Below are 27949 nucleotides of genomic sequence, written 5' to 3'. Positions count from 1 at the left end.
GACGAAACTTCAGTCGACAAAATCAGTTTATTCTTCATTAGACAAGTTTGATGTATTTTTGAGGAGAGATATATTACGATTATCATTACGTCTCTTCAAATGTGTTCCTTTTTTTTTTAATTGATGATGGGAAGATGTTTACGATATAAAGATTAAGAAAGACTATATCCAGTTTTAAATGGATCAATACAACATCCAGAAGTAGCCAGACATGTTAAGATAACACCCAGAGAAATATAAAGTAAAAACTATAACAAGAGGATAAACAAACCCACATCAAAATAAGCAAACTGTACACCTGACTATAATTGTTTGCTTATCATATACACAACATCAACAAGGAGATTGATATGATACGTTTGACCCGACAATCATTCACTCATAGGTTTAGACCCTCGGGTGGTTCACAAGGTCCATATCTCCACAGTATGGCGTCGTTACAACATGATACATATCCACACTACAGGAAGAATGATCAAAGAATGAATACAAAACAGATAGCCAGATTGAGGGAAGTACTTGGGTTATGAATACTTACCTCAAGAAAGTTCAAGATTCGATTAATAGTTTAAGATAGACTATTTTATTTGGGGATGTGATGGAAACATTCAAGTGATGTGTGATGAAGAAGTGGCCCTGACAGCTTACTTACACAGCAGGCGTGACAATGAACCGTGACTGGCAAGCGTGACTGATATAATTTCTCACACATAACTCACAACATAATAGCAAGCGCTGCCTAATGTGTAAATTTTTAGATACATATATTTTTTTTTATTATTATTTTTTAACCATTTGTGTATTTTACGAACTATAACGAAAATAGTTGAGAAATAAAAATGTTTTAGGCTGTCCCGTAAAGTATGTTTTTTGTTGGCGTGTAAACCTGGTATAGCGGAACGAGATGACAAATCCGGGTCGTGTTTTATCCCATTTACTCAAACAGTTTTCAAACATCCTGTCCCATTCACATTTATGTATACCCTGTATATATTTTGATGGCCTTTTACCCCTGCGAGGCAAAAGTCAAAAGAGATTTTATTTCACGTTGTGTTTCATAATAATGTCACTGAGATTGTTTCTTAGTCTGCCCAGTGCTTCTTCAGCCGTCTCTTATCCAAAGCAACTGAGATATAGATTTGGTCGTTACTTACTGTGCTCTGCTGTGTATATTACCCCCATGAACTACCAAAATCAAACCTAACCTACCCCAACTTCATCTAATCTAACCCACAGGTAGCGTTAGGGTAATTAATCCCCAGATAAAATAACCTTGAGTATCTAATCTTCAAGTGATTTAATAACAACAATAATACACACAAAAATTAATATCCATTTAACATCGATCATACGTCCTTTAATTACTGATCAACTATTAAAAAAAAAATATATATATACAAAACTTTCCATTCATGACTAAATAAGAAAAAAAAAGTATTATCCCTCCTGCAGGCCACTCACGCATCGCTTATACCCACCACACTACATAAACTGGTAAGATACGCACGAAAGCAGAAACGAGAATGACGTCGAATCGATACACCAGGTTACAAATGGTAGTCGGGGGGAGGTGGTGCGTGTACAGGCGGTGTGGTTTAGTACATTTATATGACGAATTAAGTGCTTGTTGGAGTGTAATCATAGAATTCGACGATTTAGTCTGAGTGTGAGAAAGTTCCCTGTACTAGTTAACACCTTGAGTACAATGATAACCCCTTTTAGTATAAGGATTTAGCTTGTTGAGTACGTTCGAGTATGATATCAATACCCTGAGTGTAATATTTAGCACGTTTGAGTACCCATGAATAAGATATCAACACCCTGAGTACATGAAATTAGTTACTTAAATACGATATCTTAACTCATCCAGTTGAGTACAATGACAAAGTACTCAGTAGGTTAAGTCATCATACCCAAATGAGGGTTGTCTTAGAGTCTTCACCTGAAAGTATATGTTGTCATGCACCTACGTAGACGATCTTCCCTGAATCATCAATGTGTTACCTGAGCTCATGACAGGTCCTACCATGATAAGACTGTGTTTCCTGGGACGTCAATCATCAACTTCAATGACATGAAATTGTTGCTCTGAGTCAGTGGTAGGAATTTGCTTCTCCAGGACCGAGGTGGGGGTCCAAGAAAGCTTTTTGACATGCACTCATCCAAGCAACCCCCCCTCCCCCCCTCTGATTGATCACTAACTCATTATGTCTTTCTCCACAACAAGACCCGGATCAATAAGATGGCTAAATGTCTTCATGGCTACGTTAACCTAATAGTGAGATGGTAAATGTTGTTTTAATGGCCTTTATTCTACCACTGTGATAGCAAAATATCCTCATGAAGACTTTAACCCAGGAGTCAAGAATCACGAGTCAAGAATCACGAGTCATGAATTACGAGTCAAGAATCAGAGCTTAATAAATAACTGGTGGAGAGATATGACTGTGTGAGAGGTAACTGATGAGTGGAAAGTTACTTGAGGTGTGAGATGATAAATGTTGAAAGATGATTGGCTGTGTGAGAGGTGACAGACAGTAAGAAAATGAGAGAAACGAGTAGAAAAATCTTAAGAAATGTAAACAAGAAAATCATATTAATACAAGATAAGTAAGAAGAAAGAAAACATGAAACAAAGAAGCAGTAAAAACGAAAAAAAAAGAAGACTAGCATAAAAGAAATGAATAATAACTGAACGAGAAAGGGGGGGGGGGGAACGAGCGAGGCTAACCAGAGCGTGAGGAAGAAGAATACATCAAGATCTTAGTGGACTCGGTAATGACACACACACCCCATGACATACAACTCAGACCTCTGTCATCTCTGTCCCTCCGTGTACCACAACCTGCCATTTGGTGTTGTTCTGATACTCTATGATTGTGTCTTGATACTAGTTAAACTTACTCATCTCTTTGCTGGTAAGTTTGGAAATACGATTAAGACAGGATAATCGTCTTGTTTATCTGGTGGAAGTGTGTTGGTAGAAAAAAAAGGAATTTATTGATAGTGGTTTATATTAAAAAAAAGGGTCTAATTTGGAGGTGTTTTAGTAATCTAACCTGACCAGATTACTATTGTCTTGATCGCTATTGTGTCGCTAATTAAGGAAATCCAGGTTTAGTTAAGACGGTCACCTGAGGATTTAATGTTTCCCTTACCTGACCATGTTAATCTAAGACGAGGTCACGAGGTATGTTCTTGTCTTCGTTGTGGAGGATTAAAATAGGTCACGATAACTTCTGGCAGGTGTTGAGGGTATTGTTAGGGATAGTGGTGGGAAAAATGATAGAGTCGAGGGAGGTGTTTTAACGTGGTTGAGGTCAATGGGATACTTTAGTTATTTATTGATCTCGTGTTATATGAGTGGAATAAAAGCAGCAAGAAGTGAACCTTGAGTTACTATACTGAAATGAAAGATTAAAAAATGAAAAAAAATATATAAATATCTTAAGAGAAGATTTTAATACCTTATCCAACGCTTTTAAAATATCGAGAGTAAAAAGAGAAGATTTGTAATAATATTGAATTAGAGAATAAAAGGTTTTAAGTAACGAGAGAGAGTAGGTCTGTGTGAAATGGTAAAACGGAAATTGCATTGAGTGTCAGGTAAGAGCAGGTATTTCTTTCAGGTATTTGTGTTTTTATTTGTTAATGGCTGATGGAGGGGAATATGGATCACCTTTAACGGGGCAAATGGGTTAAGGATTTATTTATTTTATTAATATCAGTTGTCTCTAAAAACCATGAGCGCGCGCACACACACACACACACACACACACACACACATATGTCTGTTTGTGTATTGTGTGTCTGCTCTTCCCCTGTGTACACCTCCGTTTTTATCAAGTCAATATTCTGTAGTGTTTTTCTCTTCGTGTTAATAAAAAGTTCATGAAAGTGGATTGATACCATAACCACCATAAATGTAAAAGCTTAAACATATATGAATAAAAATAACAAACATAGATAAAACACCATTATATTAAAAACAATTGCAATAACATCAAAATGAAAAGAGATAAAAATATAAAAAGTTTTTCACACTCGGGATTAACTTTTGCCAACATTTTTTTATTTATTTATTTTGTGTGGTAGATGAGACTCTCCTGTAGGTTTAGTGTTCAGGGTTGTTTTATTGTGTTGGATATCTGGCGACCAACTAAAGTCATATGTGTGTGTGTGTATGTATGTGTGTTGGCTGGACATTTGTAAAAGTATAATTGCTGTAAATTGTGTCTCTTGAGTTTTTAACGTGTTTATACGGTATGATAACTGGGGTAGTGGAGGTGAATTACAGATCCTTACCAGTTTTTTTTTTTAATAAACATCACACACACAACTACTCGAGACCAACACGGTGTTCGGGGCTGATAAGACCTTAAGAAGAATCATAAACAGGGAATGTTAGTTTATATACTGAGAAATATTACCTGTTATCGGAGTTTTATTTGACGTTATACAAAGCTTTCGTGTGATTTAGGGAGACGCTTACTGTATAAACACACCCAGGAAAGTAGAAATATAACTCAGGTTACCCTTTACTCCTGCTAAGTAAACGATAACAGAATATATCACCTTTTTTATCACTTACTCAGAATACATACATTGGTTATATTTAAATGTGTTATACTGGATGGAGGTATGTCTCCTGTGAGTCGTCGCATATCTTCAGCTCTCTCTCGTTAATATCTTCTCGTTCGCTGTGTCACCCGTAAAACCTGTGTAGTCTGTGAGGGTGAAATATGAAAGGACTTCCTCTCTTTACCTCGCTACCCTTACCTTGCCACCCTCGCCTCATCACCCTCACCTCGCCGCTTTCACCCCGCCACCCTCACCTCACCACCCTCACCCCACCACCCTCACCCCACCACCCTCACCCAGCCTCCTGCCTCGCACAAGACACTTTATGGCAGCAGCGTCCAGCCTAACCCTGACAAGGAGACAGAATTTATCAATATACTTTACCCAAGGGTCACGGTAATATATACTATCTATAATAATAATAATAATAATAATAATAATAATAATAGTAATAGTAATAATAATAATAATAATGAAACTTAATGAAACTTCAGGCAATCCTCGTTTTCAAGAATTTACTTCAAGTTCGGTTTGTGTTTACTTCTGCACACACGCAGCTGGCCCCTTACTGAGTGTCCGTGATATTACTGTGTTACACTATGCTTACCAATGTTCCCTAATGCTGTTGCAAGAAACATTATTATTGTTGTTATTATTATTATTATTATTATTATTATTATTATTATTATTATTATTATTATTATTATTATTATTATTATTATTATTATTATTATTATTATTATCCTGAATATAGTTATAAAATTACTGTATTCCTTAAAAAAAACAGACTTCATGGACTCGCGACATTTGCATGAGGAACAAGTAAGTGAAATGTGGGTTGCATTGACCGCAGACTTTATCCGCACCAGCCACTATAATAAAATACTGTAGGTTCTGGTGTGAAGAAAACCTACGGCGATATTTAACACCTCACCGTTATTTTCTTTATTTTTTAAGATGAATAAATTAATTATTACTAAATACCATCGTGTTTTGTAATGATGCGACATATAATAATGTCTTAAATACAATAGTTCCCCTCATCATCATCTGCTGTATAGAAAATGGGACTTCTCTGACTAACGCTGGATAATGTGACTTCCGCCTCCTTTTAATATAGTAGTAAATCTATCTTTCACTTATATAGCGTCAAAGGAAAACACAAGAGTTATATTATTTATATTTATGGTGTTCCTTCGTCAGTAACAAAAGGGGGGGGGGAGCATCAGATAGTAAGTTGAGCACAAAATTAATATGTTAGCAATTTGATTTAAGGTCGTTTTCGGTGTAAATCTTGTAACCTTTCTTCAAAACTAACCTTATGATCTTTATTCATTTCTGTCGAAGTTTACCTTGTTGTAAGAATTGTTTGTGTATATATTGGTCTGGGTTTTAATTTATGATATTGAAGGAAAGTATGTGTTTGTTCACTCTTAAGTTAGTTTGTATACGTAAATACATTCTGTACATTAGACAACAACTTCAATTCCTCTTTTTATCCCACACTTTAGTTGATTAAAATACAGCAGCGTGTGTGAATGAAGCCTAAGGATGCGTAAGGTTGGAGTATGATCTGTGTGTTAACCTCCTGTGAACATTTTCTCTGGTTTTAGGAACAGGAAGAATAAGGGTAAATAACTTCGCCTCTCTTAAAGTTACCGAACTGTGTATTGAAGCGGTGAGTCAGCGGGGTTTTTTTTTCAATTAAATTTTTATATTTGATATTTTCTGTGATTTAGTACATTTGTGAGACGAAAACTCCCCATTTACAAGACAGATTTAATAACGTGGTCTAATTTCAAAGTTTTAAATAACAGTTCTTACTTTTGATGAATGATACAGAGATACGTTTAGAATTAGGGAAACTATTTCTCAGATTTACAAAGTCATTAATACATAAACAGATTTTTCCCATGGTGACATTGTTTTGTTTTTGTTATAATTACCGACATCAACGCCTCCTTTAAATTCCATCCACGAATTTTATCCCGTAGTGACACGGTATCGAGGAGCTGTTCCCATATACCACAGTCCAGTTCGTCAGTCACTGTAAGGACAAATATTACTGACTATGGTTTACCCTCTACATCACATAACTCAACCAATGTGATGCTTAAATATTGTCACCGCGGCTGAAGTTGTGATTTATCAATGTCACTGGTGAGGCCGGGGATATTCTGCACTCTATTGTATGACGTCAGTGCTGGAGGTCAGACGTCAGTGCTGGAGGTCAGACGTCAGTGCTGGAGGTCAGGTGTGCTTTTGTTTTCCTCTCCCCTGTGGATTCTCGTTGTCTGGTGGCAGGATTGAAATTACATCACTGAGGCCAGGATTTTTTTTTTATATAAACTCTCATCTCCCTTGTGTCAGGCTACATGATGAGAGAGGGTAGATATTTTAGAAACCTTGTGGAGATTCTTGATTAATATGCTTACAGCTCAAAGAGAAATGGGAGAGACACATTTCACGAAGAAGACAGAAGGCCTTAGTGTTTTGTTGAAGGAAATTATACTAATTTATTCTCTCACTTGTGTTAGAAGACTTAATTTCCATCTCTATATTGCATTTTTTCCCGTTTACACTCAACTATTTTTATATAGGGTGAAAAATATATAAAATTCCTATAGCACCACAAAAAAATTATCTTCACTCTTACGTACGCGTCCAAACTTATCCTCTTTCAAGCTAGTGGTGTCAGTGTTTCTATTTGACGCTAGTTACGACACGAGAAGATGGAACTAAACTCATTATGTAAAAGGTACAATTCCTCTCATTATAAATCATTGTATTACTGTTACTCAATGACGATTTTTTTTGTTAATTCTTCACTATAGAATAAAATGAAAATACTAGCAAGAGTTTTGCCTTAAATTTACACATTTTTGTCAGATGGGAATATTTTCCTAGACACACACACACACACACACACACACACACACACACACACACACACACACACCTTAGTCAACATAATACTCGTTCAAAGATTCAAGAACCTGCATAATAACTCCGGAACAGCCATATACAATTTAGCTTTTCCAGAGTTCACTATTGGCCAAACCTGCAAGTTTATAGTATAGTCTCAAGCATGCCACTACCACCCTCACCCTGACCGCTTCTCCTTCTTCCCCGTCAGTATAAAATATTCAGGACCTCCCCTTATCTCACCCTGTGTTGCCTCCTGCAGGGTACGTGTTGGGTGCTTCGACCTCCTCCTCCTCATCATCTTCTTCTTCTTGTTCCTTCTCCTCCTCCTTCTTCTTCTATCATCAGTAACCAATATTTTGTTCCTCTCACAATCTTTCACCAATATTTCTTCCTCACAATTTATGGATCTTCCTTCTTCTTCCTTCTTCTTCCTTCATCATCATCTTCCTTCTTCCTTATCATCATCATCATCATCATGTACCCACAAACTATCCTCAATTACACATAAATCACAAACACCTCATTAAATCAACTCATTATTTATAGTCATTCATTAATTTACCTACACGAGATATACAAAAAAAAAATATCCACAACAGATACCAATAAAAGATATAAACAAACAAACAAAATAACAAAGGAATAAGAAAAAAGTGAAAACAAAATAAAATAACGAAAGTAAAAAAAGATAAATTGTGAGATAAATGGAGAGAAAGAGGAAAGAAGAGATGAGAGAATGAGGGGTGAGGGAGAGAAAAAGACCACAATTTATGAGGCAGATGGAAGATGAGACGTAGCAATAGATGATAAAAGAGGAGATAGGAAGTATACAGGGATGTCTGATATATTTCTTCAGGTAGTGAGTGAATGGATGTTATTGTTACTTCTATTCCTTAGATGAGAAAAAATATACGATTAACATTTTATTGAGTGAGAATAAAAAGGGTAATAAAACCACCTTAAACCTGATAATAAACCCATCTTAAACCTGGTAATAAACCCATCTTAAACCTGATAATAAACCCATCTTAAACCTGATAATAAAACCACCTTAAACCAAGCAATAAATCCACTTTACTTCTATACAAACGAGTCAAATAAAAAATACAATATCATAACCTAAAACCAAAACGCTTCTATAATTACAATAGAATACAATACATTACAATAGAATACAATCAGAGGTAAGGCAAGGATCAGTTAACACGACCACGGGAAAACATAACACAGGAATGTATGTATGTGTATGTATGTATGTATGTATGTATGTATGTATGTGTGTGTGTGTGTGTGTGTGTGTGTGTGTGTGTGTGTTTATACGTATACTGTGGGGTGAGGGTTTTAAGGGGTGAGGGCTGAGGAGGAGAACTGTAAGGGCTGTGAGGACTGTAAGGGCTATAGACTGTGAGGGCTAAGGGCTGTGAGGACTCATAACAATAACTAATAACTTCATCGACAAAAAAAAATTACTTTCTTACTTTCTCGTGTCTCATATTATCTCTCTCTCTCCGTCTCTCACCTCACGAGACTAGATAAAAAATAATACTCGTATAACTCATTATCTCAACTAACTCATTATCTCAACTAACTCATTATCTCAACTAACTCATTATCTCTCACCTAACTCATTATCTCACCTAACTCATTATCTCTCACCTTACTCATTATCTCTCACCTTACTCATTATCTCTCACCTTACTCATTATCTCTCACCTAACTCATTATCTCTCACCTAACTCATTATCTCTCACCTAACTCATTATCTCTCACCTAACTCATTATCTCACCTAACTCATTATCTCTCACCTAACTCATTATCTCTCACCTAACTCATTATCTCTCACCTAACTCATTATCTCTCACCTAACTCATTATCTCTCACCTAACTCATTATCTCTCACCTAACTCATTATCTCTCCCTCCCTCTAACCATAGGATTAAACACCTTAGCATTGAGTTTCATGATTGACAGACAAACACCCCCCCCTCCTCCCCCTCTCCCTACCTGGTGATAATTATAACCAGGTAATTTGACTGATTATCCCTGTGGCAATGAGGATAATTACCCCTAACGACGTCGTGGATTAATTTAATGGTCGTAGGGTAAATAATCTTATAATTGTTATATATATATAGTGGAGGTCTATTGTAAAGAAATATATTGGATTATATATATACTGTCTTGGATAATGTGTGTGTGTGTGTGGTTGTGTGTGTGTGTGTGTGTGTTATTGTTATTGATAGAAGATGCGTCAACCCCCCCACCCCCCATCCCCTCTGTGGTCACCTGTCAGTACTCGCCAGGTGTGTTCAGGTGTAAGGGGCATATCAAATCACAAGTAATCTTCTATGAATTAATTTAAATTTTTTTTTCCTTACTTACCTGGTATAAAGGAAGAAAAATAACCCATGTAAATCTTAAATGTTATTATTTTGCATCGTACAGATTCATTACCAGCGTATGTCATCACCCACAAAAGGAGTAATTTAACATGAAAATAAGTACAATACCTCCCACGATATAACATTATATAACACGTGTAGTATAACAATAGGTCGCATACCATCCAATACGTAAACTGATGACCCTAGTTTAAAGTAATGAGTTTCTGTTGACCTAACTGTCTGACCTGGTTTATAATCGTCCTTAATTACTCAGGTAAACATAGGATAGTGTGACCGAGTCTTCCACAGGGTTGAAGTTGATAAGTATTTTATTTGTTTTTAATCATTACTTCCGTCTATGATTATGTTTATTGTAATGACGTTATGTAAGTCGAGGCGAGATGAATGATAATGGGTTAGGTTAGGTTAGGTTAGGTTAGGTTAGGTTAGGTTCGGTTTTTTTGTCGAGTTGATATTACCACAGCAAACACTGAAAACAGACACAGACAGACAGATAAACAGATACATACCACACACACACACACACACACACAGATACACACATACACACTTGCATACAGACAGACATACACACTGTTACTCTCACGTTACACCAATCTGACCCAAAAGGATTAACAAACTCTCTTATATAAAATTACTCTAAGATTAATTACACAACAAATTATTACAACCGAACCTGACTTACTGTAGTCTATTGTTAAATAATCTTATCTTAAAAATACAGGAATGAATACAGGAGCCGGGAATAATACAGGAGAGAGAGAGAGAGAGAGAGAGAGAGAGAGAGAGAGAGAGAGAGAGAGAGCCGATTGCTATATACCTGACGTCATCTGGTTAGGTAAAGTTAAGACCAATTCAGAGAAATATTATAAATAGAACAATGGAATTTTAACTCATTATTACTTAGTCTAAATTTGCATTTCTCATCAATTTTTTCAGCCTGAGTTTCTAGAATATGTATTGCGTGTCAAGAACCTTCACTGAGGTATCTTATTTCAGGGTAAAGTGCGTGAGGGAGGAGCGAGGTGCCACGCCTTGATGGTAATAACGTGACGCATCTTATAGTGAAGGACGGACGGGAGGTGAGGGAGGGAGGGAGGTAAGGGAGGAAGGGAGGTAAGGGAGGAAGGGAGGTTGCCACAGTGTAATAATAATGGCATGACGTATATTGGTAAAGGGTGGGGGGGGGAGGGTGAAGCCACGTTGTAAAAAATATGGATGACCTGGGGTGGTAATAAGATGCTCTCTACACGACATTGTTAACTTCTTCGTCAGGAGATTGATTTAAGGTTATTTATTGTCCTCTTACATAGGCCTCAGTCCCTTCTGTCTAGCAAGGAACATGTGAGGGAGGGAGGGAGGGAGGGAGAATAACAACAATTACATCATACAGAGACAAAGGGAGAGAAAGAAAGAGAGGGAGGATAGCTCTATGACAGTACCATGCATACTTACAAAGGAATGACACACCCTTATTCAGTCTGGTCTTTAACACTCTTATTCAGTCTGGTCTTTACACACTAGTTCTTACAAGTTTAACACTGTATATTTTGTTGAATTTCTCTTTAAAAAAATCTTTGGTTTCTGCCTCACACTTATCCTAAATTCTTCTCTTACTTGGGGGATGGTGTGAGGTTATCTACCGTCGTCCTCTACAGAAGTAAATCCAGAGAGAACATTCTAAGCTATACTACAAAACAGCAGCCCCGGAAATTAAGGTGTTGAGACAAGGTGCCCCAAGTGGGAATACTGAAGTCGGGATTTACTGGTGCACCAAATACGACCAATTCCCAAATTCTTGAGAGTCTTTAAGTCCCACCGGGAGGGGTGTTTGTTCAGGGGGAGGGAAGCCTGGCTGGTTTTCCAATAAACACTGTCGAGGTTCCATTCCAGGGGCGGCCTCCAGGGACCTGAGGGTGTGGGCGGGTGAGTGGACTCCTCAGGCCTGATTTACAACCCCTCACACTCAATCTACATCTGCCTTGTAGTCCTCACACTAATGAAGTTGTGGTGAATCGAGGGAATGAAAATGGCGGGAAATAATGTAAACAATGAAGGGGGATTAAATATAGCACGTGAGCATTTATAGTCCGGAATATCACAAACTGATCCCATATTGTTGTGATTTACATCAACCCCTTGAAAACGATGACTTAACCCCTTGAAAACTATGAATTAACCCCTTGAAAACAGTGACTTAACCCCTTGAAAACCATGACTTAACCCCTTGAAAACAGTGACCTTATCCCTTGAAAACGATGACTTAACCCCTTGAAAACTATGACTTAGCCCCTTGAAAACAGTGACTTAACCCCTTGAAAACAGTGACTTAACCCCTTGAAAACCATGACGTCAACCTTGAAAACAGTGACCTTGCCAAAAACGGTGACTTCTTTGAAAACGGTGACTTACAGAAGACGTGGACCCCTGAAGAAACGGTGACTTAACCCCTTGAAAACAGTGACTTAACCCCTTGAAAACGATGACTTAACCCCTGAAGGTGACTTAAATGAGATAAATTAACCCTCAGAGAACATCATCACCTTACTCAAAAAGAGATTAAGCCAATGTACTCCAAGAGGGTTAAGCTATCATTCCCCACGGGGTTAATTCACTTTACAAAGAGGGTTAGCATCGTCCTCAATGGGTTAAAGCTCACAGAAATAACCCCCCAATAATAACATAGGAGTAAATGGAGCAGCAGGGAGAAGAGTTTATTTAGAAGGGTTACTGAGAGGATTGTGAGAAGAGCCTACAGTGTGTTGGTACAAGAGGAGAGAGAGATGACTGACTCGATCTGTAAACTCACTCTGATGACACAAGACCCCCTTTCACGTTTGACGTCTTGACACTCAATAAAAAAAAGGAAAATTATGGTTGTTAGCAGACGTAGAAATATAAGGTTTATGTGAACTGGAAATGAAGAGAAGGGATTTGTTTGACGTGGTTGGGATTGTATTTATGGTTAAAATCCCAATAGAGAAACACGTGTTTTTGTGAAGGCATTCGAGTGTATGAGAGACCAGTAAAGAGGATCAAGAGTGTATGTGTGTGTGTAGGTCTAGACTCGTCATCACAAGAGGAACGATAAAAAGGTGTGAGAGTACAAGAGGAATGAAGGATGAAAGGAATGAGACGCAAAACAGTCTAGGAGTCCCTGTCGTAAAGCTGAATACATGATACATCTCCCTCCTCCCGGTTCTTGGTATATTTCAGTATATCATCTACATGGTATACATCTTCCCTAGCATCTAACGTATCATCTGTTTACCTAAATATTATAGACACTAATACCAAACAAATATACAGATTATTGGTAGTTTAATCTTTATTTCTTTTGAGTTTCTTTATTACATCTTTATCATTGTATAGTTTCTTCTATCTTTTGTCCATCTTTTCTTTTTTACTTCTTCTGCCTCAAAGTGTTGGCATCACTCAACTCATTACTGGGACGTGACCTGACCCCTGGTTAGGTCATGGTTGAGGTTATTAATTCGGAATATTTTTTTGAGTTATTTGTAATCTATTTGGTTCTTGATGATATTGTTTACATTGTCCTTGGGTGATATCCGTGTCTGAAGTTGTCCAGGATGTTGTTTAGATATTGTTCTGTGAAATGGTTTAGTTTATGTTTGTGTGGCCAATTCCCATTTTCTTTGGTGTGTATTATTTAATTATTATGTTAGATTATCAGTATTGTGCTTTAAAAGAACTGTTGTATGTTTTGATTTCATTTAGATTATCAATTGTAATGTAGAGGTTCTTTTTTATGTGTGGAAAATAGCTGTCTGTGCTGGGCTAGGTGGCCTTGTGGAGTGGAGACGGTGTGGATGCAGTTGGGTTTCTACAAAGTCATATACACAGCCAGGATTTCACTTGTCATTTTATCATGTAGTTATATTCGGGTTAACTTAACAAGAGCTACTAAATACCAGGAAAAGTGTTAAATTATGTGTGCCTTTAGAGACCTTTAACTTATACTTGATAAGGCATAACTATATATAAATAAAGAGATGTATATTCATAAAGGTTTTATTAATTTTTCAGCATACAACAATAAGAACATTTGTGTGAAGGTAAACTAGTGCCGGAGATGTTTGGTTAACAGAACAACTGGTGATGATGTGGGGTTGTGTCATCAGTCAAGAACATTGTACAATCATCTACATTAAACCAGTCAGATAAAACACACAGGAAACAAGTAGATATAAGAGTGCCAGTGCCCAGACTGTGTAGTGAACGGTGCCACGTCAGGACCCGGCCACTGTGTGGTCACGCCTCTCGTCTTCATGCATGGTGAGTCACTACCACCACCTTGCCGCCGCGTCAGGTTATTGCTCATCGCTTCTCCCTCGTCACCTTCAGTCGTCTCTCACTTACTTCACCGGGGTGCGTCGCCTGAAGCCCAACGGTGTGTCATCTGCTAGGGGAGGGCGCCAACACCTCGTGACCAGCAGCAGTGAGGAACGACCGTGTTGAGGGCAGCCTTCAGTTGACCACCTCAGCTATGGTGCCGGGGGGTCGGCCGCTCCCCTGGGTCCTGCTGCTCGTCGCCGTCTGCTGCGTGGGATCAGTAAGAGGAGGTGAGTCTTGAGTACACACACACACACACACACACACACACACACATGCAGTTACATAACCAGGCAGTATATAACGTGTATGTGGGTTTCGTGCAATTTTTCTGGCAGATGCAACGCTTGTATACAGTTTTAATATTGTTAAATTTATTGACTGCATCTCACCTGCATCAAAAGTGTGAACTATTGAGGTACAGTGATGTGTACTGAGACGTGAGGCAAGAGTGGAGAGAGAGAGTAACAGGCAGACAGACAGTAGTAGAGATAAATAGAGAAATGGAGAAAATGAGAAAACGAGAGAGAGATTGTGTAAAGATAAATAGTCATGTAAGAAAAAGAATATACTGTACAGGTAGAAACTCTTACAATAAGAATTCACAAATCACCTGATGAGTGTTTTGTTTTTTAATTCTGCAAAAAAATCAAATATAAACATGGATTAATGAGGATGAGTTTAGAATGAGAAGAAAACAAGACCTTTTATTGGGGGCAAAAAAATACGAGATATACTTCTTGAATATTTTTTGGTTCGAAAATTGTATTTTGCTAAAAATCTCAATATAGGTCGTCGACTACGTGCTGATTAAGGATCTGTGATCGAAATGTTGACATTTTGATAATTAATTGTCCTAATAGAACCCTGGAGTATCAAGTGTTGATAATTAATTATCCTAATTAATATGAGGACAGTTTATAATAAGATTTCAACTTTTTATCACAGATCCTTAGTCTGCTGGCCGAAAATAACCTACCGAGATTTAATACAAAATTAATATGTGGAGCCGGAAATTACAAGATATACCTCTTGAATAGTTTTAGGTCGAGAAATTAAATAATTAATTACTGAAATAATACACCAAAAAGTTAACTCGGAACCAACAGTTGGCGAGTAATTAGTATTGAAGAGATGTATTAAAATTATACAAGCATCATTACGACTACTATTACCCCGCAATGGAACCGTGGACCATAGATTCGGTATCAGCCTGTTGAGGAGTACCTGTACTGAGATGTTCAACAAAATCCAATATCGGGCCGAAACGGTAAGTCTAAACCTATTGGCGCAAGAACATTTGGACCGAATATATTCTTTTCTCTCGTAATTAGAATTTACCTGCTGTAACTTTTAGGTTAAAGTTAGGTAACATATTTTCGTTTCATATTCTCAAGCAAAACGTAACTTAACCTGAACTATTCTTTCCTCTCTTGACTATATTCCTCATCTTCTTTACGGTCGTGGAGAATCTATGCTGAGATTTTGAGTCATTAATTTTTTGATCCCCCAATATTCATATACGAGGCTGGGGGTCAGAATATTAACTTTGCTTAACTCTCAACATAGGTGTTCCTCCTTATACAGTTTAAGGATCTGAGAGTCAATACATTTTTAAATATTGATAATTATTTCCATCCTTAACATTAGCTTCCTTTTGCCGATTTGTTTCTTGCTTAAAATCTTGTATAGTATCGGTAATCGTCAACGAGCTCATTAAGGACCAAGTTCCTCCTGGTAATGATCAGATCGTCATACTCCAGCGACTATTGGGACAATTATCATAATTTCACTATTTCCACCACAGATCCTGACCCTGCCTGCCGAGGACGTCCTATACTGAAGCTTTTAACAAAACATTTTCGATAAAAAAAATTAATTAGGAAATTTAGTTATAAATATTTCAAACTTCACTGACTTTTAAACAATTACAAATTTTAACTTTTTGACTCGCCAAAAGGTCAAAAACTAACAGGAATACCGTAATCGGCATTTAAAATTGTCTGTTTTTAATATTTTTAGGGCTATTCATCAACATTAATAACTATAATTTTGAATTTGTTTAAACCTGATCCTAAACTAGCAGGTCCGGCTGGTAGGTCAGAACTATTGATGAAACATATTTATTTAAAAGTTACAGACAGGCCTTAATTAATGTCAGAAAAGCGATGTAATTATTTCAAAGATATTTTTCTACAGGTGTTAAAACATAGAACTCAAAGTCACTATACCAGAGAGAGAGAGAGAAACAAGTCTACTCTAATATTTTTCTCTCCCTGGTTAAGTGTCAGCACCAGAAGACTGTGAATATCGCCAGGTGTTAAACCGTATCAGAACATTTAGGTATCACATTAAGATCAATTTAGGTTCATTGTAGTCCATATTTTATTTTTTTTATCTCTTAAAGGTGAAAATCAATTAAACTTAGAAATTATTTACATTTAATCATTATTCATCATTATAAAACACGTTATTTTGAACACTATAGACACACACATGACAAAATAAATATTCACCTTGATTAATATACCTTAACTTATATACAAAGGTGACGATTCTAATTGAAGGTGATTATCATAATTTAGAAATCTGCCCTACCCCTCCCAAAAAGAGTTAAGTGCTTTAGGAATCATCAGTATATTTAACTTTTGTTTTTAAATAGATAGTTTAGATATGTAGATTAGGTTAGATTAAACAGACATACAGATAAAGACAGATACAACAACAGACAGACAGACAAACATAGATAGTTGTTAAGTAAAGTCTTCATCATACATGTTCACACTCATTTAATATGTATATAAACAGGTTAGGTCAGGTCAGGTTAGGTTAGGTTAGGTTAGGTTAGGTTAGGCCAGGTCAGGTCAAGGTTAGGTCAGGTCAGGTCAGGTACTTACGGGGGTCAACACTAACCTTTATGACTGTGAGGCAGGGTTCACTCTGGAGCAGGGAATCCCACACTTCAACACCAAGCCCTACTTCTTGCCTCCCCCGGCCAAGAACCTCACAGCGCTGGAGGGACAATCCGCCTACATACACTGCCGGGTGGCGCAGCTGGGTGACAAAAAGGTGAGTGAGGGGAGATACTGTTGGTGGGTTGACTGATGAGGGGTGTGAGGGGAGATTGGGGTGTGTGATGGTGAGGGGTGTGAAGGGAGATTGCGGGGGTGTGAGGGAAGATTGGAAGTGGTGTTGAATGGTGAGGTGTGGGGAAGATTGGCGGGGGTGTGAGGAAGATTGGAAGTGGTGTTGAATGGTGAGGAGTGTGAGGAAGATTGGCGGGGGTGTGAGGGAGAAGATGGAAGTGGTGTTGAATGGTGAGGGTGTGAGGGGAGATTGGGGGATGGAGGAAGTTGGAAGTGGTGTTGAATGGTGAGGAGTGTGAGGGGAGATTGGAGGTGGTGTTGAATATTGAGAGTCGAAGTCAACAACAGGAAGTCAAACAGAACAACATAATAATAAAAACAGTTTATATAAATCAGTGATGAACTTGGCAGGCAAAAAATATGGTCTCACGTCAACAAATACCAAAATCATTACATCCTAAAAGTTATAATTACATTAACTTGCTACGTCTATCATGAGTAGATATTTACATAATTGAAATACTCAGTGTTATAATTCAGTAAGTTAACCTTCAAATCCATAAATACAAAAAAAGATCGTTATCATTTATTCATGTATAATATTCCTCACAGGTATAATGAAATATATCCTTAACGTAATCAATATCAACATAGAATGATAATCTTGATTGTATATTGGTTGATTAGGAATATTACCTAATGATCTTAAGTTCATTCAAAGGTTATCAGAGGTTCAGTGAAGGTGTTTGTGGTCACTTGTAGGTAAACTCACTCCAAAAAATATCCTCTCGATTTTGTGTGAGACAATATGACAACATAATCCCATGATAACATTTCTGTATATAATAACAACCAATGTCTTTGTGTTGTTGTTTATTAGTTAATGTCACTTAAAGTAGTTTCATTTATTTAATTAAGGAGCGGTGGAAGGTTGTGTTTCCTGGTTTGACACTTCCTTGATGTCTTGTTCGATGAAAACCAATTATCTCTCTATCTCTATATATCTGTCTTTATCTATCTGTCCATCTGTATTTATCTATCTATTTATCTATCTATCTATCTAGCTCTGGCTCTCGCTTTCTCGTTAAAATTCGCAGTTTTCCGTCAAGATTAAACTAGCAAACTTTACCTCCAGTTGGGTGATGCTAATGCCACTGTAGCCTCACGACAACCCTAGTTACCCGTCAAGAACTTTCTCGCCTTCTCTACCTTCTACACGTCAGCTTGGATTATTATCCTCCACATGCCACCAGTTATACCTCACCTTACTGCCACTCAGGACAAGACTCAGTTATGTAACCCCAGCGTCTTCCCGGCAGGTGTCGTGGATCAGGCGTCGTGACCTACACGTGCTCACCTCCGGGGTCCACACCTTCGCCTCTGACCAGCGGTTCATGGCTCTCCACGCAGACCGCTCCGAAAATTGGACCCTCCACATCAGGTGAGTGAGAGTGACCCTTCATCTGTGTGTCCCTCCGTCACCATGGTAACTAGCGCCACCGACGACCTGACACAAGATAGCTATCACCGGTGTTACTGAAGTGAAGTGTATTTCTTTATCCCTCTGGCTTTGTTGATGGTGACAGTCAGCGGCAGGAATACACACAACACAGTAGCAGTGAGTGAAATGACAAACTGTGATGTTTCATGTAATAAATGTTCCTCTACATTACTATCCTCCCCTTTACACAAGACCACAAATATCCATCAAGTTCACCCCTTCACTCTCCACACGGCTGCTATCACCCATCAGCCACAGTCGTCCTTCCCTATACATCACTGGACATGAAGCTCTCCACTCATTTGTACACACTACCACTTCCAGGTCGTCCAACACCCCATTCCCTCACGTACTTAGTCATCCCCTCTCTCTCCCTCTCCTCCTATACACGTTTTCAATTTCTCATTTCCCATTCTGCTCTGATATGCTCTTGTCAGTGTAGTGATGACATTAGAACTTCACATAAAATACATCCAAGAGAATCATTAGTGTTTATGATAACGACAGCAAGAAAGATATTACATCAGGTCGGCGATGTGGACAAGCTGAGGCGACTTGGGGCCCACGCATAAACACCGATGTCTCTGGTGAGTGGTCTCCCTCCACCACAGTAAGACAGTCGTAAATTACGAGTTAATGATACGCAGACCGATCAACAAGAGAGTAATTAAACCATTGATGAGTCTAGCGGAGTTTAATTACTCGTAACTAACTCGGCTTAATGGTATCCGTGGGAGAGAGGAAAACTTACAGACACAGATCAGATGAAAGAGTTTGATGTGAGGTTTATTACCTGTCTTACCAAACGAGTAATTAATCGCTCAATTTAACATTTCCTAACAATAACTATTAAACTCCCAACATCACCGACATTTACTAAAATATACTAAATAATTAAAGCTACAGTAACCTCAGCTTTAACTACAACAACAACAATGGTTAATGAACATATTGTGAAGTGATATTTTCTCCTCAAGTCTTAACTATGTATAATTCTATGTAAACTTGACCGCCATATTGTGATCATCATTTTTGGGTTTTATTACGATTTACTAAGGTTACCACCACTTGTTGCCGTCACACACGAAGGCTAGATTAGGTTAGGTTAGGTTAGGTTCCCCAAAGGTTAGACTGCCCTAACTCCCCTTGCCTGGTGTAGGACAGATGACAGGTGTAGAAGCCCTTGAGTAACGTGAGTTTGTTGTCTGCAGGTTCAGTCAGGTGAGGGACTCCGGGGAGTACCAATGCCAAGTCAACACAGACCCAAGGATCTCCATGATCTTCTTTCTCCATGTACAAGGTGAGTGTGTGTGTGTGTGTGTGTGTGTGTGTGTGTGTGTGTGTGTGTGTGTGTGTGTGTGTGTGTGTGTGCGTGTGTGCGAGCGTATACATATAAGAGACAATACACACTCAAATATTTACCTCCTGTATACCTTATGCTTACAGAGGCCGCCACCCTGATGGACGGGTCTGACCAGAGATACGTGAGGCAGGCAGCTCCATACAGCTCGTGTAGTACATCCATAGCCTCACAGCCTCCAGGTAAGACCTCAACCCTCCTGTAGCACCTTAAGACAGCCCCGTGTCACTGCCACCCAGCTCACCTGGTCTGGTCTCTCACAGTCCTATGATTGTCCCCAAGGCGTTATTTTCACCAAGGTCTGTGTTTGTGTTAAATAATAATTAATTAGTAATCACAATTCATTAACATTACCTAATTAACCTCTTATAATTTAGGTAACTATGGTATGGGTAATCTTTAAAGAATGGATTTCAAATTAGATAATAAAAATGGCGGGCAATTTTAGGCAATCATTAATTAATTATCTCTAAATAACAACATTGTAAATATAGTTGAACATTTCAAGATATTTTACATAGAAATATTCTATTAACCTCAGACTTTAAAAATCTTTGGGTATTACTTAAAAAAAGGGTTATATTTGGATTCGTCTTTGAAATGGCCATCAGAAAATATCTCAAGTTTGACTCGTTCCACAGTGCCATCAAAACCACCTACTGTGCCTCCCTTAGTGCCACACCAGAGACTCGGCACCTACCCAAACTTTCTTATCCTCGACCACAACAACAAATAAATCATAGTAACTAACCACTACTTGCCACGTGAACACTACAGCACTTAACACAACTGTATCTTCCACTCCTTCTATACCTTCATGCTTACTGTATTCCTGTATCCTCACTCCTTCTATACCTTCATGCTTACTGTATTCCTGTATCCTCCACTCCTTCTCCCAGGTTTACTGTACTGGTATCGAGACGCGGAGATCTTACAGCAAGGAGGCCGGGTGAACATCAGCACTCACCTGGAAAACGAGACGGTGAGCAAGTTGGTGATAGACGGAGCACGAGTGACCGACTCCGGCAACTACACCTGCTGGCCTACTAAGTTCCTGCCTGCCTCTGTTATGGTCCATGTTATACCAGGTGAGAGAGTGAGAGAGTGAGGGAGAAAGAGAGTGAGGAGAGTGAGATAGAGAGAGGTGTAGGGAGGAGAGAAGGAGAGGGTGTGTGTCAGAGACTGTGTGTGTGTGGGGGGAGATGGGGTGTGGGTTGGGCTGGGCTGGGCTGGGCTGGGCTTGGCTGGGCTGGGTTATCCGGAACAAGTAATGTTTCACCTTACCATCGTCTCAAGACTCGTGATGAAAAGTTTGTGATTTCTTATTACAGAATCTCTTCCAAGTTTTGGCTAACTTTATCATTTTTAATCCCTTTCCTTCCTGACTCTGTTTATGGAAGATTAAAGTGCTGTGCTGTGCTGTGCTGTGTTGTGGTGCAGTGCTGTGTGGTGTGGTGTGCTGTGCTGTGCTGTTCTGTTTGGTTAGGTTAGATTATAACGAGTTAGTGCAGGTTAAATCAAGTTAAATTACTGTATGTGGTTTAAATGATTCTTCAGAAAAGATCAAAAGACAAAATTTTCAGAAACTGATTTAAACAATCTTTTCGGAAAATTGAGTGAGGTGAAGGACATTAGTGGCCAATATTATTAATACGTCTAGGGAATACAGACTTCATACCTTTTTGGGGAGAATTTGAATCAATTATTGTTTTATACCGCTGATCATATAGATTTAGGACCGTATTATATATTTTGTTTTGTTAGATTATTTTTATAGGAATTCGTATCACTTAATGTTGCTATATCGCTTAAGAAGATGAGAAAGTATTGAGGACTATCCACACGTACTGAATGGGCGGGAAAATAAAATCCACTTTAGCATGATCGGGGAAATATTTTTGGGACGTAAGATTACTTGAGATATACATAAATATACATTGAAAATAAGTTTGTTTAGCTCTAGAATATCAAGGAGGTTTATAATCAATAAATATGTAGACGATTATACACAATTTCACGTATGAGCATGTTACCCCTATTGACGTATTCTGGGAGTTGCCACATCTCACACGACGTACCAGTCACTGTACCAGGTATAAGTGGAGGCGACTGTACTTTTGTCCACTGAATTCCTCTCTGAAAGGACTTATTTTTATATGATATAGCCACCTCATCCTAAACACCTATACAGTACTCACATATTATCACTTTATGTACTCTAAATATACCGGATATAATTGTACTCATTTCACAGTGTAACAAAACAATCATATACCCTCATAAACAATAATAATCACCAATTACTAAATAAACCGACTATTATTAAAAATGTATTGTTGATGAGTTTTGTTCGTTTTCTATAATTACCAAATATTAATGACAAAATGAAACCTTTAAATCAATTCTTTTTTTTTTACCGTGACTCAGGTTAATAATAATTACCTGGGTACTCTGTTGTGTCTACCTGTTTTATTTAGTTCAGGTGTATTTTTAGTTATGTCATCCATTACTATAAACTACCCAACATGAGGTGTGATTCTTATCTTGTATGTCTTGATGTTATCTTTTTTTATCAGTTCACGCTAGTCTGTTATCATCCCACAGAGGAGAAAGCAGCGGCCAAATCCCTCGGTACTGGGAGCAATGGTGGCGGGTCTTCCACTACAAGCAACTCGAAGGCCTCAGCGTCTCCACCCTCTGCTGATATCTTGCTCCTGCTGTTGCTGACACTAACCATGCTGACGTGGACAGCTGACTTCCTGTTATTGACTACCACTTTTCCCTTGTGCTCCCCATCCGTCCACCTCCCCGTCAGACTACGCCCTCCTTCAAGATAGTCAATTACCGTAACTTAACTTAACCGTATTGAGATTTTGTGTTATGAGTCACCTCTCTCTCCTTTCTCTCGTCCTATCCTGTTCCTTTCGTTATTTATATTGTCTACTTCTACCTTCTTCCGTAAGAGACATAACACAAGTGTCACTGTAGATTATTTTATTTTAATTTGTATGAAACTTTACTATTAAACGTGTGTGTGTGTGTGACAGCCAGGAGGGAGACTCACAGCATATCTCATTAGTGTGGAGAGAGGAACTGGCTTTTACAATTAAGAAAAGACGTAAATCATATGCAAATTTGAGAGAGATAATTTGTAACGTATTCCATTTATCTGAAAGACAATTCTCTTAATGTGAAAAATTACGTCGTTCGTGGCGCTCTTGCTCTCACTCCCAGGACCAACAGAATAAGAAACGTTCCCTGAACCTGATTACTTCCGGTGGTGGTCTCCAGCAGTAATGGTCTCCCTTGCTGAGGGTCTCCACCAATAATGGTCTACCTTAACAGTCTTCGCCCACTGTGGTCTCCACTACTGGTCTCGTTATGTTAACAATGAAGGACTCGTCAATGGTAACTCTGTTGCTTTTTATGTTTACGTGTCCACCGAGGGTACTTGTTTTGGACCAGCGGCCACAACAACAGATTTATTGTGTATTTGTAAATAAAAATAATACTCAACAAATACAGAGTGATCTAGTTACACCTGCCTGCGTCACCCTCACAGGTGACTCAGGGAAGGTAAGGCGTACACCTCCTTCACCAGGCGGTGGGTGGTGTGAGGGGAAGGTAACTTTGAACTTATCATCGGGGCTTCTGTCAGTGACTATAAATATTATGAAACCTTAAAACTAAACCACCACGACCCAATACGTATAAATCTAAGACTACCCCCGTATATATATATATATATATATATATATATATATATATATATATATATATATATATATATATATATATATATATATATATATATATATATATATATATATATATATATATATATATATATATGCATATGCGCGCTTACCTGTATACAAACATGCACGTTACTGCATATACTCATTTTATAAATGTCTATGTAATGCTCTGAAGCATTAGTTTGTCACTTTCATTAACCCATGTACATAATCCGACAAACACACTCTCATAAATACACACACACACACACAAACACACGCACACACATACACTCCTGATATTGGTAATGTTTTTAACATGTCTCTGTAATGCGTTGAAGCATTAGAGGACGTGGTGTACATGTCTACCCGTAATGTTTTATGTTGTACACGAGTCTGCATGTACCAGGGGACAGGAGCCTTCATACAACTGTTATCATCGTCGACGACATAAGGTGTACATCTGCTGGGCTGAGCCTCACACTCCCCAGCCAAATCTATTTCTTTTAATAAATATAGTTTTGCAACTTTATATTTTATTAACCTTTACAGTGACTATATTCACCTCCAGCAATATTTTAGACCACAGAAGGTAAGTTATATAAATAGTATAATAAAATAATATATAGAACTGTGAGGAGAAACTTAGGAAACAAAGGTGTGAAGAAACATACATACTAAAGGTAATGTACATAGGAAATGGTACTTCTTCCCTCTACTAGCAGAGCTTCCTGACGGCACTGTTTCTCTGAGTCACACACACGGGGAGGGAGGGGTGTGGGGGTTAGGAAGCTTAGACGGTATAAGTAAAAACCCTTTATATGTATATTGGCTGAAGAAGAATGACAGGGTAATGGCGGACGTGTTCCCTGGGAAGATAAACCCAAACTTTGTGGGGGAAAATCCCTTATCAGTGGGTGAAGGATGGTCACACCTCCTTCAGTACTCCTTCACCACCTTGGTTCCTCTCCTGCTGCTAAAAGTTACATTCCTTGATGTTTTTCAGAGCTAGAGAGTGTGTGTGTGTGTGTGTGTGTGTGTGTGTGTGTGTGTGTTTGTTTTCCTTAGTTGTGTTCGTAGTGAAGGAGTGTTGTGCATTCTAACGTGAGTAGGAAAAAACTGTGCATGACTCAGGATTTTTGGGGGTGGTGGAGGAGGAGGAACTGCCTAAGGAATTTGAAGAGTTTGGGCTGGGAAAAAACGTGTCCCTCCCTCCCAGACATATTGATATGACAGGTGAGGAAGATAAAGTTTTGCGAGCTACGAGTACAGTTTTGTTGAAGGCTAGTGAAGAAAGACAAGAATATGTAAGTATAGCCCCTCTCTCTCTCTCTCTCTCTCTCTCTCGTGTGTGTTTCTGCTTCAACCTCTTCCTTCATACTTTTACAATTGCATTATACCAGAGATCTTGTATTTTGTTTATCCTTCATCCAGTTTAAACATAGCTCACCATACCAAAACCCCGAGTGGTGGTACAGTGTTGCATTGGATACATATATTTCAATTCATGTTCCTTCCCACAGGTAACATTTGCTATTTGTTGACATTGAGTGAAGTTTATAGTTTCGTGGTAAGGTAAGTCTCCTATGGTTGATTGGTGTGTGTGTGTGTGTGGTGATTATTTCAGTGTTATGATTCTGTCAGGACATATTTAGTCTCCTGGGTCTACCAAGATGGAGACATGATGTGTAAATAAAACGTTAAATATTACTACAGCAATAATCATACGCCTGGCAGCAAGTAACTGATAGAAACATATTGTACTCATCAAATAGATATTGAAAATAGTTTAAGATTTGTTAATGTAAAGAAATACAATAAGCAAAGGTTCTCAGAGTAGTGTGGTATTCAGAGGCAAAATCAACTGGTCAGACAATGTAGAGACTATCAGAGAAGTGTTTGGCTGAAGTTTGACTGGTGTACAAGTTGACACACTCAACCTCCGCTACTCGTTGGGCTTAGTAATCGAGGATCTTTGAGAGGAATACCGAGGAATACCGAGGAATGACAGAATAAAAATGTTGCTTGCCGAAGACCAGTGCCATCACACAACAAAAGGCAAAAATGTATGAGGTGGAATATCCTTTTTGCTCTGAAATACTCTTGAAAAACTAATATTGTACAAAAGGGAGTGCTCAAGGGTGCCAGTAAAGTGTTGAAGAGTGCCAGAGTGCTAATAGTGTGTTCGGAGAGCCAGTAAACTGTTGAAGAGTGCCAGAGTGTCGTAGAGTACCAGAGTGCCAATTGGTGTGTCCGGAGAGCCAGTAAACTGTTGAAGAGTGCCAGAGTGCCAGTAGAGTACCAGTAGAGTACCAGAGTGCCAGAGTGCCAGTAGAGTGTTGGCCCTCCACCACGGCCATCAAGTTAACGCTGACGTAACGTAGTGTCAGTGTGACGGCCTTAATGCCATTCCCGGGTATGACCGTGTCGTGTCCCCAGCAACAATGAAACAAGTCGCGCTGAATTACGTTTCCATTCATGCAACTAAGAGCTGAAACAGGATGCGAGAATATTGCATCTGGAATACAAGAGTCAGGGACGTGATATCATGGTAGGAGGCAGGATGTGGTGTCATGGTAGGAGGCAGGATATGGTATCATGGTAGGAGGAGGTGGTATCATGGTAGGAGGCAGGATGTGGTATCATGGTAGGAAGAGGTGGTATCATGGTAAGAGGATGTGGTATTATGGTAAGAGGCAGGAGGTGGTATCATGGTAGGAGGAGGAAAAAAGAAAAGTGGAGAAAACAGAGAGGGGGAGGAAGAGGGTGAGAGAGCCCCCAGGAGAGGTCGTCACACGGTAATATATTTGGGTGATGCGGTGTGACACGGTCGTTTCTCCAAGTTAATATTGTTGCAGCCAACCTCTTATCGGCCCTACGATGAGTGTCTGAGAGATGCAAGAGAAGGATATAGAGGAATGTGATGGACAGAGAAGGAAGGAGGAGAGAGTAACAGCCGGTGAGGTTGAACAGGAGAGGAGTAGCTGTTGAGGTTGAGCCGGGGAGGAGAGGAGTAGTGTGAGGTTGAGCCAGGAGGAGTAGCTGCTTTGAGGTTGAGCCGGGAGGAGAGGAGTAGCTGCTGAGGTTGAGCCGGGGAGGAGAGGAGTAGCCGTTGAGGTTGAGCCGGGGAGGAGAGGAGTAGCCGTTGAGGTTGAGCCGGGGAGGAGAGGAGTAGCCGTTGAGGTTGAATGGTGAAGGAAAGTAACAGCAGCTGAACACGTCATCCAGAACACCTCCCTCACCTCCCAATTCCCCCTGCAGTAACTCCCTAACATCATCCTACATTAATATAATCCTTATCCTTCTAATCCTCAAAGGGGTTCTTCCTCCACACCTCACACACAGAATCGTCCAAGGCTTCCCCCAGTGCCCTCGACGCATCCACCAGCCGCTAGTACCCATTCTAAAGGCCCCGCTAATGCATTTGATAATTAATAAGACCAAAACTGATGATGATATTAATCAGTAGAGTATTGGTTGTGGTGGTGATATAAGGTGGTGGTGGTGGAGGTTGTTGTTGGTGATGGTGGTGGAGGCTGTTGTTGGTGATGGTGGTGGAGGTTGGTGATGGTGGTGGAGGTTGGTGATGGTGGTGGAGGTTGTTGTTGGTGATGGTGGTGGAGGTTGTTGTTGGTGATGGTGGTGGAGGTTGGTGATGGTGGTGGAGGTTGTTGTTGGTGATGGTGGTGATGCTGGTGAAGTACAGTAGAGAGTGAATGGGGGAAAAACCCTCTCTCCTCTCTCTCTCTCTCTCTCTCTCTCTCTCTCTCTAACTAGCGGTAGGAGTCAACTAATAATTACACGCTAACATTGAGATGAGACAGACACAATAAACTCCTACTCCTAACACCTCCTCCTACCCTTTCTCCTTTTCCTCCTCCTCCTCCTCCTCCTCCTCCTTCTTCTCCTTCTCCTCTCCTTCTTCTACCAACACAATTTACAGACAGAAACATCGTCAATTGACTCTGGAAATGCAGCTTCTTCCCATGAAAATTTC

The 27949-nt window shown here is 39.1% G+C and overlaps 1 protein-coding gene across 4 annotated transcripts in view; it reads left to right on the top strand.

Annotated features, from left to right (window-relative positions):
- Nucleotides 1-23939, top strand: part of LOC121862323 (zwei Ig domain protein zig-8-like) — a 74757-nt gene extending 50818 nt beyond the window's left edge. For all 4 annotated transcript variants that reach the window (XM_042360519.1, XM_042360528.1, XM_042360508.1 and 1 more), the window contains 7 exons: nucleotides 13963-14498; nucleotides 17201-17337; nucleotides 18674-18795; nucleotides 20067-20155; nucleotides 20302-20397; nucleotides 21115-21303; nucleotides 22820-23939. In XM_042360519.1, coding sequence (XP_042216453.1) covers nucleotides 14423-14498; nucleotides 17201-17337; nucleotides 18674-18795; nucleotides 20067-20155; nucleotides 20302-20397; nucleotides 21115-21303; nucleotides 22820-23052 — 942 coding nt within the window. In that variant the 5' untranslated portion in view covers nucleotides 13963-14422 and the 3' untranslated portion in view covers nucleotides 23053-23939. The remainder of the gene's footprint in view (nucleotides 1-13962; nucleotides 14499-17200; nucleotides 17338-18673; nucleotides 18796-20066; nucleotides 20156-20301; nucleotides 20398-21114; nucleotides 21304-22819) is intronic.
- Nucleotides 23940-27949: the final 4010 nt, after the last annotated feature.

This window comes from Homarus americanus, unplaced genomic scaffold (assembly GCF_018991925.1).
Source record: "Homarus americanus isolate GMGI-L3 unplaced genomic scaffold, GMGI_Hamer_2.0 scaffold40248, whole genome shotgun sequence".
In the NCBI taxonomy this organism is placed as follows: Eukaryota; Metazoa; Arthropoda; class Malacostraca; order Decapoda; family Nephropidae; genus Homarus; species Homarus americanus.
The sequence above is the reverse complement of the archived record's forward strand: the minus strand, read 5'-3'. Positions and strand labels throughout refer to the sequence as shown.